The sequence below is a fragment of the Octodon degus genome, unplaced genomic scaffold (assembly GCF_000260255.1).
Source record: "Octodon degus isolate 3935 unplaced genomic scaffold, OctDeg1.0 scaffold00074, whole genome shotgun sequence".
NCBI lineage: Eukaryota > Metazoa > Chordata > Mammalia > Rodentia > Octodontidae > Octodon > Octodon degus.
Window position 1 is genome coordinate 3,031,939 of NW_004524650.1, and position 13,210 is coordinate 3,045,148.

Sequence of the window (13,210 nt, forward strand, 5' to 3'; positions counted from 1 at the left end):
AACTTTACTGAAATTCACTTTGAGAAATTAAAATTGATGATAAAAAATCATTTCAGTTAGTTTATGAGGAAATACAATTATTAAAATAAAAAGTGAACACTAATTTGGTAGTTTAAACATTTTAGAGAATGACAATAGAAACAATTTAATGCTACTTTCTTTAGTAAAGCATCTATTGTTTTTAAACTTTTCAAGAAGAAGAAATATTTAAAAATTTATTCATCAATTATTTTTGTCATATGGCCTATTTCATGGAAAGTAGATATTTATGTAAAGAACATACATTTTTAAAGCTTTATTATTAGCCAAACTGAACAATCCCAACTTAAAATATTACTTACAAAGCACAGTTCAATATAGAATGACCTTTCATGAAACATAACAGGTTTAAATTACACACGCACTAAAAAGAACCTTAATAAGATGGGTCTCAAATCTAAGACACTCTATATAATTCCAATATTCCATGTTTCACCATGTTACCTCAGTTCCAGTTTTATAAATTACCTAGTATTTTCATTTTCAGTAATTAATCTTAATTTCTCAAAATTATCAACACTGCATAATATATCTGCCTTTTTGATCTATTAATTATAACAATCTAATACATTTTTCCCCACTTTTTTGATAACTGTTTCACACTTTCATCTCTTCCTCATAGTTATAAACCTACCTTCTTAATTCTCTTTTCTTACAGCAACAGAACTTACCTCCTAATTCCTAGGAAAATAAATACCAAGAATGATTTCACTTTTTGTACCAAATTGCTTTCACTGTCGTCCCTCGTACCTCCTTTCCACCCTATTATACTTGCAACAATGCCTCTGCTCCTTTCTACACTCATCCTCATGTGTTGCCTTCTCAAGCATTTCTTACAGATCATCTTCCTGACATAAAAAATATTCAAATGTAGCTCATTAAACATAAGCTTCTGAAAGGCTGGCCAGATAGCTCAGTTGACGAAAGTACCTGCTTAGGCAGAAGCAGGGGCTAGGGTTCAATCCCCAGTGTGCCATGTGCTGAGATGGCAATTGAGACTAGGTGTGGTGGCACGAACATGTAATCCCAGCGCTTGGGAAGCTGAAAACAGGAGGATCACTACGAGTGGGATCTGTGTAGTGAGACCCTGTAGACCCCGAAGACCCTGTACTAAAAAAAAAAAAAAAAAAGCCTCTATACAGCTGAGAGGCCCAGTAGGTTCGGGATCTATCAAAGCAGAACCCCACAGCAGGTAGTGTGTTTTTAATCTTCAAAATAAAATAAAATTATGATAATAATTAAAAATAAGCCTCTTGCTGGACTTCCCACAAACCGTCATCTTTTTCCTCATTTTCAAAATGTTTTACATTTTACTAACAACTGTTATCTGTATGTCACCTACATCTTCATAGTGTATTCATTCACCTCATGCTAGTCTAACCTCTGTTTTTGCTGCTTACATTAAACCTCTTTTGAAAAGGCTATCAGGGTCTTCTGTCCTGACACAGCTGGACCTTTTCCTTTTTATCCCCTCAAAAGGACTCATTCTCTTTGCTCTTTTCCTTTTAGAACACTTCCTTCTCGTGGTATAAAATCACATTACCAGATCGTATCAGGTCAGGCCTTGGCCCTTTCCTCTGTGAAACCACCTGCCCAGTTAACCTTAAATCTCATTGTATGTGGAATACTCCTTCACTTACACCTTTATGCTTAACTCCTTCAGTGAATTCTAGGCTCATGTATCCAGTGGCACAATTCATGTCATCACCAATGGGACGTTTACTTGATACCTTATATTTAATAATATTAAAGTTGAACCTCTTGATGTTCTCCTAATAGTTTCTTTACCATGCTTTCTTCCAATTTAGTAAACTGTCTAGATCCCAAAAGTTCTAGCCAGTAACTAAGGTCCACCACACAGTGCTCTCCACTTGTCAGTTGTAGTTCAGTTCCCCTCTCTGTTCCTCAGTGTGAAGGAACTTCTCCATTGTCAGTTCTCAGTAGAGCTGTTCACTGACTGTCCATTTCATATGGCTGTGTGCACCCCAGAGATTCTGTCATGATCTCTTCTATCACTGCCTTCATAACTTTTTTTTTTATGTATTCAGTACATAAAGGGTCTACAAGGTCTCACTACACAGATCAGACTTGTAGTGATCCTTCCTGTTTTCCTGTTTTTCAGCCTCCGAAGCACTGGGATTACAGGCGTGCTCCACCACGCCCAATCTCAGTCTCTTGGGGGTGGTGCCAGTATGACACACTGTGTATCAAACCCCCAGACTGGCGTCTGCCTAAGCAGGCACTTTAGTCTGCTGAGCTATCTGGCCAGCCCTTACCTTCATAACAATATTGTTGACCTAGAAATTATCCTATTAATGTACTATTTTTTCTTGTTATGATTTTTTTGTCTTGCTGAAATGTAAGCCCCAAAGGGTAGGAACTTCTGTGTTTTATTTATCACTTTTGCGTTAAATGGTTATTAGCACATAGCAGATACTCAAGGAATATTAGTTGAATATTGAATGAACAAAGACTTTAAGTCAATTTCTTTTTTCTCCCCATTTATTATTATTATTTTACAAATTGTGCAATTGCCAAATTGTCCAGGGTACCCTTAAACTTGTCATCCTCCAGCCTCAGCCTTCTGACTAGCTGGGAACATATGCATTTGCATCTGGCTCAGTCAGTGTGTTAAATTTATTTGTGTGTCATTCAGTGAACACAACAGTGGGCGCTTGATTTGCTTATTAACTTACTTAAGTGTTTGGCTGTGCTTCTTTTTGAAAGATGGAAGGTGGGAGCCGACAGAGCTCAAAGATTCTGCAGTATTTGATTTTTACATACCACCTGATTCAATAGTGCTTTAAAGTAAGAGCCATAAAAATAGAGTACTGAAAGAAATGGCATAAATTAAGTGAAGTATCAATATAGGGAAAGATTTTTTAAAGAATGTTTTGTTGGGTATTCAGTTCTAGTAACATTTAATGATATTTTACAATATAAAAGGTCCATCAATTCAATTTTTTATAGAGAAAAAAACATGTGTACTTTTGCATAATTAAAACCTAGCTCAGAAAAACACTGGAAGACTTTCTAATCAATCAAAGAAATTTTAAGTTATGTTCATTGTACCTTTATTGTTACTATCTTTCAGCTAACTCTGAAAATTCCCTATTTAAATAAAAAATAATTTTTACTCATTTTGATTTCTTTGAAATACAACAACACAATGTATGTTTACAAATATTCCTTTGAAATTTTCAATAACGATATTTAACATGCAGAGACTAATTATCATTTATAAACGGACCACAGTTATTTGTCCCTTTACATTTACTTGACTGTAAAAATTACAAAGACAGTTACTTCAGTTGTGGTAGTTTTTGTTTTGCATGTAGTTATTCTTAGGATGGAAGCGAAAGAACTCAGAATATATCTCCGATGTTAGTAGTTCAGGTACTGAAGGATTTGGGAGCCGCAGGCTCTGCAAATGGCTCCAACACAGAAAGGCGACGCTCCATAAGGAGGGGATAAGTGAGGAAGTGGTGGGGACCAGCCTCGGTGAGCACACGCAGTCTCGTTTAGGGATCCACAAGAGGAAGGTTTCACTTTCCAGGAGAAGTCTGGTGAAAGTAAAGTAACCAATCGCTGTGAGTACTCCGGCTTGAGGTTCTCTCCCCTCTTTGGGGTAAAGAAGATAGAACTTGACTTCAGAAAATGGGGAGGAAAACAGCAGCACTTTGGCCATCTGGCGCTGGAACACAGCACCTCTCTCCACTCGTGACCATGCCTCCTCCGTGAGGAGGCGCTGCTCCAAATCGCAAGGGCAGCCACAGGTTCTGATGCTGTCCTTGTCCAGGACAATTCTCAGGGTGATGCTTAATTCTTTTCTTTATCAAATCCAATCGTAGCTCCTGGAGAATCTCGGCAACCTATGGGGTGAACGATGATGTTAACCAGCGTTGGCACAATCAATATAAATTTGAAGCAAATACAGTTTTATCAAAATTGAAATTGTCATTTAGAAAGGAAGAACAACGTTGTCCTTAGTTGAGAGCATACATCATATCCTGCTGTCAGTGAGCGTAAATCTTGTTTCCCTGGCGGTGGATTTCTTCGGTTAGCCCATTGGCCCGCCGAGTCCAGTCCTCTGGAAGGACCTCCCTCGTTATTCACTGGGACCTTGAAAAAGCATAGGGCACAGAAAGCCAGCATGGTATAGCTGCAGCAATGGAGGAGCCACTTGACGCTTACACAGGAATGTGACTTTGTGGATTCTTTGGTCATGTTCAAGGATGTTTTATGAACTTGGTGTTTTTGTTTTAATCCTCTTTTCTCTTATCAATAAAATTCCCTTAAAATTTAAATCTATTGTTTTTCAGTGTCACAACAGGAGAACTGTTACCCCATGGCTAAAATCTTTTGTGATTTTATCTTCGATTCTGACTCTGCCCATGAAGTTCTAGCAGTAAACTTGCAGCTTTATGAAATAGTAGTTCCCAAGTCTGTATTTACAGGCCCACCACCTTTCTTAACTGGTGGTGTTTGTTTGTTTGTTTGACTATTTTCTTATCCTCTGTCTTGAGACCACTGAAGACAATAAAAATCTGTCATCTGCTTCTAGGCTTGAACCCTTGTTTTCCTTGAAGTGGGCTACCTAAGTTCTCCTCCTCTTCCTTTCATCTGAAGAGTAGATACACAGGGTATTATATTTAGACCTAGAGGACCTGGTGTCCCCTTGATAGTCCTCCTTCATACCCTTTCTAGCTGGAAAGTGGGGCAGTTGAACTGCACTCTAAGATTACCTGAAAATGGCAGACAGAATCACATCTCTCACGAAGCTGTATTCTCACTCTGGTGACTGATTTTGCTTACCAGTGGAGCTTGGAATGTGACTTGACTGGTCAGGTGAAGGCCACTCTTCAAACATTCTTAGTTTGTCTCTCAAAATTGATCTTAAACTCAACCAACAATAAATATTCTTCATGTAATTTTACATTTTTTCTCTAAAGGATTTATCAAATCTACTCTCTCCTGAGGTCTATATGCCTAGTCCTTGTTCTAACTTCATATAGCTAATGTTCTAAGATTTTCTCAGTCACCTAGAAATGGCTGTCTTCTCTTTAGATTCCTCTTTCTTCATTACTCTGCACTTCACCAGTCCTGTAAATTTTGACTTCTATCACCAAGAACAGTACATCAAGTCTGATCACTCTTTACTCCAACTCATGTAATCCTTTGCCAGCATATTTCACCAAATGTTTAATTCACCTTTCCCTAATTTGTGATATTTATTTCTCTTGAATTTTCTTAAAGGAAATACAGTGACCTCCTGCTCCTAAACCGTTAGCAACCTTATCTAGGTAGTCAAGGTTCAGTCCTTTCCCTGTGCCAAACTCCATGCTAATTACTGTAGTTAAAATGATGAATGAGACAGAGCTTCCCGACCCCATGGAAGCTGCGGTACTCTAGCAGAGTACAAACTAACCTAACTTTTAAAGCCAAACTTCTCTTGCTGTTTGGCTTTAAACAATTTTCAGAACTCTTATCTACTATACACACAACTTCTATCTGTCTCTTAGTAATGAAAATATTCATTTGATCTCTATAATATACCTTTGTGAATTTTGGAAGCATCCTGAGAATATAAAGTTGTATAGGATGAGAACATAGTTGCTTTTAGTGACTGCCATGAGACTGTGATTTGGAGCTTGACATCACTTATTGGTGTCTCAATCTCAAAAATAAATAGAAATAATAAAAAATAATCACTGACATGAACTGAGCACCTACTTAAGGCCAACAGAGGCAAGTGGTGAAAAACTTAGATTTGCCCCATTGCCTGCATATAAGTTCTGTTCTCCTTAGGAGCAGAATGCACCTTACATCTCAATACCTAGCCATCTTCATCTACAGAATGGCAGAGAATTATGAATGATGAGGTGTGGGCCCACCAAATACCTCAGCGGACTAAAGCACCTGCAAGCAGGCATGGGGGACAGGGGTTTGATCTCCAGGCCTGCTGTGCCAGCCCTGCCCCTGAGGCACAATGAGACAGCAATTGAGACTGGGCATGGTGGTGTGCGCCTGTAATCCCAGCTCTTGGGAGGCTGTAAACAGGCGGATCACTGAGTCTGATCTAGTAGTGGAGACCCTGAACACCCTGTAGACCCTTCCCTAAAATACAAAAAAAGAAAAATGATAAAGTAAGTTAATATAATAAAAGGATGCCTAGCACATATAAGAGCTCTATTAAGTCTTACCACTTTTTCTTATTACTTTTCTAGGTAATAAAATGGATTTTCTAGGTAACATTATGGTTTACCTATCCATTCTTTTCTATCCAGGCCTGAAATCCTTTGCCCAGGGTCACCCAGTAAGTGGTAGAGTCAAAGTTTCAACTTTGACATTCTCACAGCAGAACTGGTGTTAGTAATCACTAATCCATGAGGCCTTCATTACAGGATTACCATAGGCTATGATTAAATCAAAATGCAATAAGATATAAAAGAACAATGCATTATGAAGATGTGTTTGAAGGACAGAATCATTTTTGCTTTCCCATTTTCTCATGGTTTGAGACCATGTAGCTATACTATTAATTATGTTAATAAATATTATATCATATCATAGAATTTAGATAACATTGTCATAAAAACTCATTTATACACAAATTATATAATTGCCACCACCACTTTCTGACGTCAACAAAATCAGTATTATTAGTTTCATTTTAGAAATCAGAATGCTGAGTATCAAAAAAATTAAATAACTTGCTCCAGCATTCAGATGGTAAATTAAGAAGTCTCTAACATATATCAGAAGCTCTGAATGTCACTTTGTGCTTTACTATAGTACTTAATCCTTTTAATGATTAGTTTGCAAAAGAAAAACATAATTTTATAATATTATTTTCCTTCTATCGTTTGTGTGTGTTTGTGTGTGTGTGTGCATGTGTGTGTGTATGTGTGTGAAATTTCTGTCACTATGACTAAATATCTGATCCAGACAACTCCCAGTAGCACTGTCACTTGGGGACTGGGCTGTTAGCATATGAGTTTGTAGTATATTTTTAAGGCCTAATTCCTTCAAGTGTTCAAATATTAATATACTTTTGTGCACAACAGTAAGCCTACTTGAACTCGTGTTCTCTCCTTTTTCCTTTTACAGATTGTGATTGCTAGCATCATGTGCAGTTACAACAGAGACGACTGGATGGAGCTCTCCAAGATGGCTGAGGTAATGGCTTCCTTAGTGTATATTCATTTTATTTCTCTTCTTCTACTTCTATTAGTTTTAAGTAAAGAGCTGCCATAAAAAATAACACAGATGAAATGAAATTGAATGGAAATGTGACTTAAAACATTTCTGTTATAATTTGTTTACCCTATGTTTCCATTAAAATGATAGAAATGTAAATTTAAAAGGAATCTATCCTATAAAAATGGTTCCTTGGATTGCACATGCTACCTAAAAGTCCTTTATTCTCTGAATCCAGATACTCTGTATTTGCATATTAAGCAAACTGTATATTATGATGGATGTCATGATAACAGTTAATTCTACCTTTGAGAGTCTAACTTGATCTTACCTTGCCTTTAGGCAAACTAGTTTGACAGTAAGAGAAGAAATTTTGAATATAAAACTCTTGAATATTTAAAACATAAAAGGTTCATTTAATATAGCTCTCGTTTGAATACAGACATGCATAAAATGGTAGGACAGAATGCTTCTGAATGGAACACTAGTCAGCACGTTTTCTGTAATATAAATTGAATCTTGCACAAATGCAAACAACTAACCATGTGCCCCAAATTTGTATTTCAAATAAAGAATACATAATGAAAATTGGACGTTTATGTTCATCATGCTGTCTTGGAGCCCCATCCACTTGCTCTTAGCTGGGGTTTCTTGACAAGCTCTTGGCAATGCAGAATGCTGATCCTAACAAGACTTTCAAAATAATTGACTCCATGCTCTAAAATATTGTGGAACTCTCCATAGTGTTAAAAATGTTAATTGTACATTTTATTTGGATATTTTAAAACTGTAAGAGGAAAAATTACTTCTGGGACTTAGGGGGGTGAAATTAAACATGATCAGTAATTGGTTTCATGATCTTCTGTGTCGGGTCCATTTTATACATGTATTTACCTAATTGACCATGAAATCTTCCACGGAGCTGGGCTTGGTATGAGCTTTGCCAATTTTAAGCTGACTGTGATGAATGGCTTTATCATGCTGCATGCTTCTTTGCCTTTCTGAGAGAATAAAATACTTTAAAAAATTATTTTCTTCAGTAATGGACATTAATTTTTAAATAGGTGAATTTATTTATAAAATGTCAGAAGCCTTAATTATAGCATATTAGATAACATAACGATACTTTCCATATTAAATTTCTTTCTTTGATTACAATTTTATTCATGCCAACTTCTAACTATGTGGAAGCAGAAAGAAAGAAAGAAAGAAAGAAAGAAAGAAAGAAAGAAAGAAAGAAAGAAAGAAAGAAAGGAAGGAAGGTAGAGTGGGAGAAAGAAGGAGAATAAAGAAAAGTTTATGTTTTATTTAGTCAAAACAGCCTGTGAAAGCTCTGCACAGTTTGCCGTCTATATATTGAGATCCATCTGTGCGTAGTGTCAATTTTTTACAAAGTCCTATAATGTTGAATCTGGACTAGACCAGGGGTATCCCCTGAAACAAGCCTCCTCAGGCCTTTGCATCTCTTTGGAGGGCAGGCTGGGCAGCATGATTCCATCACAACTCCAAGCTGTTTTTAAGCCAAAGATACTGTGCTGTGCCACCAGTACATATACCTCATTGGGAGTAAGAAGGAAAGGATGCAAGAGATCAGTCACCACACAAGCACACTAGCATGCCAGCAGTTTCAAGTTTAGCAAACGACTGGATATGCATATTTCAAGTTTGTGAAATTCCTCTCTTTATTGTAGATTAGTTTTTGAATTCTACAATAAAAAGTTAGGGAAACTTGTCATGAGATTTTTATTCCAAAGTCTGAAAACAAAAATGGTATTATGTGTGGCATTAGAATAAAGACAGCTGTACAAGAATCCTGACAAAGTAGGGGTTGAGAAACTGTTAGAATTAAAATTGGTGGCTGGGGCGATACCTCAGTAGAATAAGTGCTTGCTTGGCAAGCACAGGGTCCTGAGTTCAATCCCTAGTACCGCAAAATAAATAAATAAATATATAAAAATAAAAAAGAATTAGAATTGGCACGGGAGGGGTTCTTACAGATTATATCACTGGAGTCTGCCATAATATTTGATTATTTTGAGTAGTTATTTAAAATTGTATGGGTGATTAAAAAATAAATGTAAGTATATTTTCGAAGTATATTGTAGGGCTAAAATCTGTTTGTAAAAGTTGATGTATAGCCAGGCCTTCTCCTTTGTAATATCCGTATTCTTTAGAAGGGTATGTTTTATCCTGGAAATGACACTGCACTGATTGAAACCTTCCGGTGCATTCTAGCCTTAGTATATGCGTGTTCATAAAGTCGTATACTTCCCTCAACCTGAGTTGAGCTGTCAGAGTCCTTGAACACCATGAAGAAAGCAGTGCCTATAAAATCTTCACAGTGTGGTAAAACTTTTCATGAACTCAGTAGCACAGGTAGACTGCTCAGTTCTCTGGGTGTAGACTTGAGCCTATGCTCTCCTACCTTTCGGTGACATTGTTAGCCTATTACAGTTTCACACACACAGGATCAATGAAGTAGATATTATTTGCCATCTAAAACAAAAGTGAATAAGAGACAGTCTCTGAATGTCTGTGGATGAGCACTGTGGACATGTTCACAGTTTAAATGTAGTCAGATATGTACTAAACTGGGCTGTTGCAGAAGGCTTGAATTACTGGATCTTAAAAGATTTTGAATAGATTTTACTAGATCTTGAATCCATTCCTTTCTTAATGAGTACTATCCTACAAAACAGAACCGGTTTTGAGGCCAGCAAGGTAGCTCAGCTGTCTAAAGCGCCTGCTTAGGCAAGTTTAGGCAGCTGCAGGGGGCTGGGGTTTAATCCCCAGAACCACATGTGCCAGCCCCGTCCTCAGAGCAGGCTGAGCCGGCCAAGAAAGAAAAGAAAGAAAGTTCCACTGAAACATATAATTCCAGAACAGTAAATGTAATTAAAAAAAGAAAAATGAGAGAGGGAAGAAGAGAAAATAAGTCCTGAGTTGTACATTATGGAGGCTGTAACAACGTCACAAGTAAATAAAGCAGATTGACAGTCATGTGAGTTAGGGGTGCCATACTGACCATCCTGCCACATAGAAGTTTAGAAGAGAGGGAGGGTGAAAAGTGCAGCTGCTGGCTGCTTCCTCTCATGGGTCGGGTTGCATACCACACTCTCCTGCCTTTCTGTGTGCTCTATCTGTGCCACATGGCCCAATTCTCCATCGAAATCTGAAACTAGAAGAAAAGGTCAGACTGGGGCTCCAACTCACATACAGGCAGTGGATACTTTTTAATGAAACCCAGCTTGAACTTTAAGGAAACCTATAAGAGCTGACGGATATGAGTAAGAGCAGCAACAGGGACTGGGCTTCCCATCTGAGAGGGCAACACTGTGTAGCAGTGAAGGCCATACATTTGAAGAAGCATGTAAGTCAGATGTAGTTAGTCTAAGGTGAATTACTAGCATCCTAATCGAAGCCTATCTACAGTGATTTTCAGTCTTCTCCCGCTCTATGTCTCCAAAGTGTATCCTGTTTTTATCTTTCCTAAATTCAGAATACTTGACCTGTAAGTCCTATATGACCTGCCTCTGTCTAGTAGCCCCCTGATGTCACCTTGAATTTATTCTAGATCCCACCACCTTCATTTGCTCTTTCAGCACATACCAAAACTCAGAGCTTTTCCTGTCCTCCAGCTTCCAATGTCCTCTCCTCCTTAACCTGAACTCGGGCTGGGAGGGTAAACCTCTGTCTTACCCTCCATAGGGTCCTATCTATAGAGGCCCATTTACCATAAAGTTAGTGAAGCTTAGCCTTATGGGTGCTTACTTCTAAGCCCCTGTAGCTAATTTTGTGTCATGATTTTTAATTTTATAAGGCAGAACACTCAAAATTATTTAAGTTTTGGGTTCCCTCAAATCTGGATCTACTTCTGTGTAGATTTTTCATCTGTAGCAATTGATAAAGTGGTGATTCACAAGGGTGTCGTTGGACATGACTAATGGTCCATCTGCTTTGCTTATTACAAATAAGCTCCATGGGGCAAAGAACTGTGTGGGTCACTACTTGGTCACCAATTCCAAGCATGGGCCTTTTCTCACAGCAAGTGTTTGTTGCATGAATGAGTATGAGTGCAGAGCTCTAAAATTGCCATGTGACAAAGAAAAAGGAAGCCATTGCAGAGTAAGTAGGAAGAGTGACACTTTATTTGGCACTAATAAATTTGAGGTGATAACTTCCAAACCCAAGGATTTTATGTCAAGGAATAAATAGATGAGCTCTCCAAGGGTGGATGAAACCATCACTGGTGGGATGAGAGGAGGAATTCTCTGTAGAGACACAAGATTAAGACAAACAGGCAACGACATTACTCCTAGTAGAATAAAAATAAAACACTCAGAAACCCAGGTGGTCATCAATATATGTACTAGTCCTACATCTGGGCTAGTAATATATTATTTAATTAAATATGCTAATATATGAAATGAGCATAGGCATCACACAGAGATCATAAGACCAGTGATGAGTGTCCTTGGCTCAGCATGACTGTATCAACGGGGTGGCTTAGAAGTCATTAGCCAGGGGATTATTAAGCATACTTCTGGGGGTGCCTGTGTGATTCCTGCAGTGTTTGATTCCTGCTCCTTTGCCTATGACACTGCTCCTCTGCTGTGCTTCCTGGCCACCAGGGATCTATCAGGTGTGCTTGACCACATCATGCTGCCCAAATGTTCTTGCCTTAAAGACTGCTACCCAGGTACTGAATCCCTGAAATCATAAGCCAAATTCAACTTTTCCTCCTTTAACTCGTGTTGTGTCTTAGAAACAAGGAATGTGATGGATATAGTCACTGAGAAGTGGCAATAAGCATGGAGACAAAGGGCCAGCCAGATAGCTCAGCAGATTGAAGTGTCTGCTTAGGCAGGCACAAGGACTGGGGTTTGATTCCCGGTGTTCCATGCCAGCCCCACCCCCACAGCATGCTGAGAGGGTGATTGAGCCTGGGTGTGGTGGTACATGCCTATAATCTCAGCACTTGGGAGACTGCAAACAGGAGGATCACTCAAGTCCATTCTATGTAGTGAGACCCTGTAGACCTTGTACTAAATACTTAAAAAAGAAAACAAGAAGGGAGTCAAAAGACAAGGGTGCCCCCCTGGAGATGAATGCAATAGTCGCCTTTGCATCTGTTAGGTCCAGGCTAGTTCAATACTCTTAGTATATCCCTGAGAGGTCTGTGAGCCCAGAGAACATTTATATCTACTTTGAGAGAGTTAAAACTATGTAATGTAGTTAGAAATTCAACATCTGGCTCCTGTGTTCCTTGAACAGAAGACAGTAAGAGATCATCCAAGAACCATACCTTTCTTGTCCTACAGTGGAAAGCTGTCTTCACTTTGGGCTCTGATGCCCTTCGCCAGCCCTCATAACCCATGGAGGTCTTTCCTCTGCACTGGGGTTCTGGTGCACCAAGCCACCTTCTAAAGAGCCATTCCTTCTCTATGTCCAGAGTCAGATGTTCCACCCTGGCCCCTTAACAGTCCTCTTCAAATGCGCCAGGCACTACTTTGCTCTGCCCTACACAGTGACATTAGAACTGTATTGATCAGATGATAAGGGGAAGACAGAAGTAAGGAAAGGAGGAGGGGCAAGGGAAAGAAGACTTTTGTGTTTGATGTTGTATGTTTTGTACAAAGTTTATGGACTTGCTACCCTAGTTTATCTGATAGTTTTTATAAAATGATTCATGGAATTTTAGAAATTATATGTCTCCCACAATTCCAAGAATTCCTCACAAAAATTCCTCATTTTCTTTTTCCTTTCTTTCCTTTTTTTCCCCCCTCTCTGAGGTATAGGTGATATAAGATACCATGAGTTATATCAAATCTTTACAGACTGATGCAGCTTTTAGACAGGTCAAAAGTTCTAGTTGGTTAGGAGAGAGAGAGAGAGAGAGAGAGAGAGAGAGAGAGAGAGAGAGAGAGAGAGAGAATTTGGTTACACTCAACTTAGTACTAACTTCGTTAGT

General features: G+C 38.5%; 1 protein-coding gene across 2 annotated transcripts in view; it reads left to right on the plus strand.

The window, feature by feature from the left end:
• The window catches only part of Dpyd (dihydropyrimidine dehydrogenase), a 978,184-nt gene that overhangs the window by 652,760 nt on the left and 312,214 nt on the right, over positions 1-13,210 (plus strand). For both annotated transcript variants that reach the window (XM_023720254.1, XM_023720255.1), the window contains exon 15: positions 7,150-7,218. In XM_023720254.1, coding sequence (XP_023576022.1) covers positions 7,150-7,218 — 69 coding nt within the window. The remainder of the gene's footprint in view (positions 1-7,149; positions 7,219-13,210) is intronic.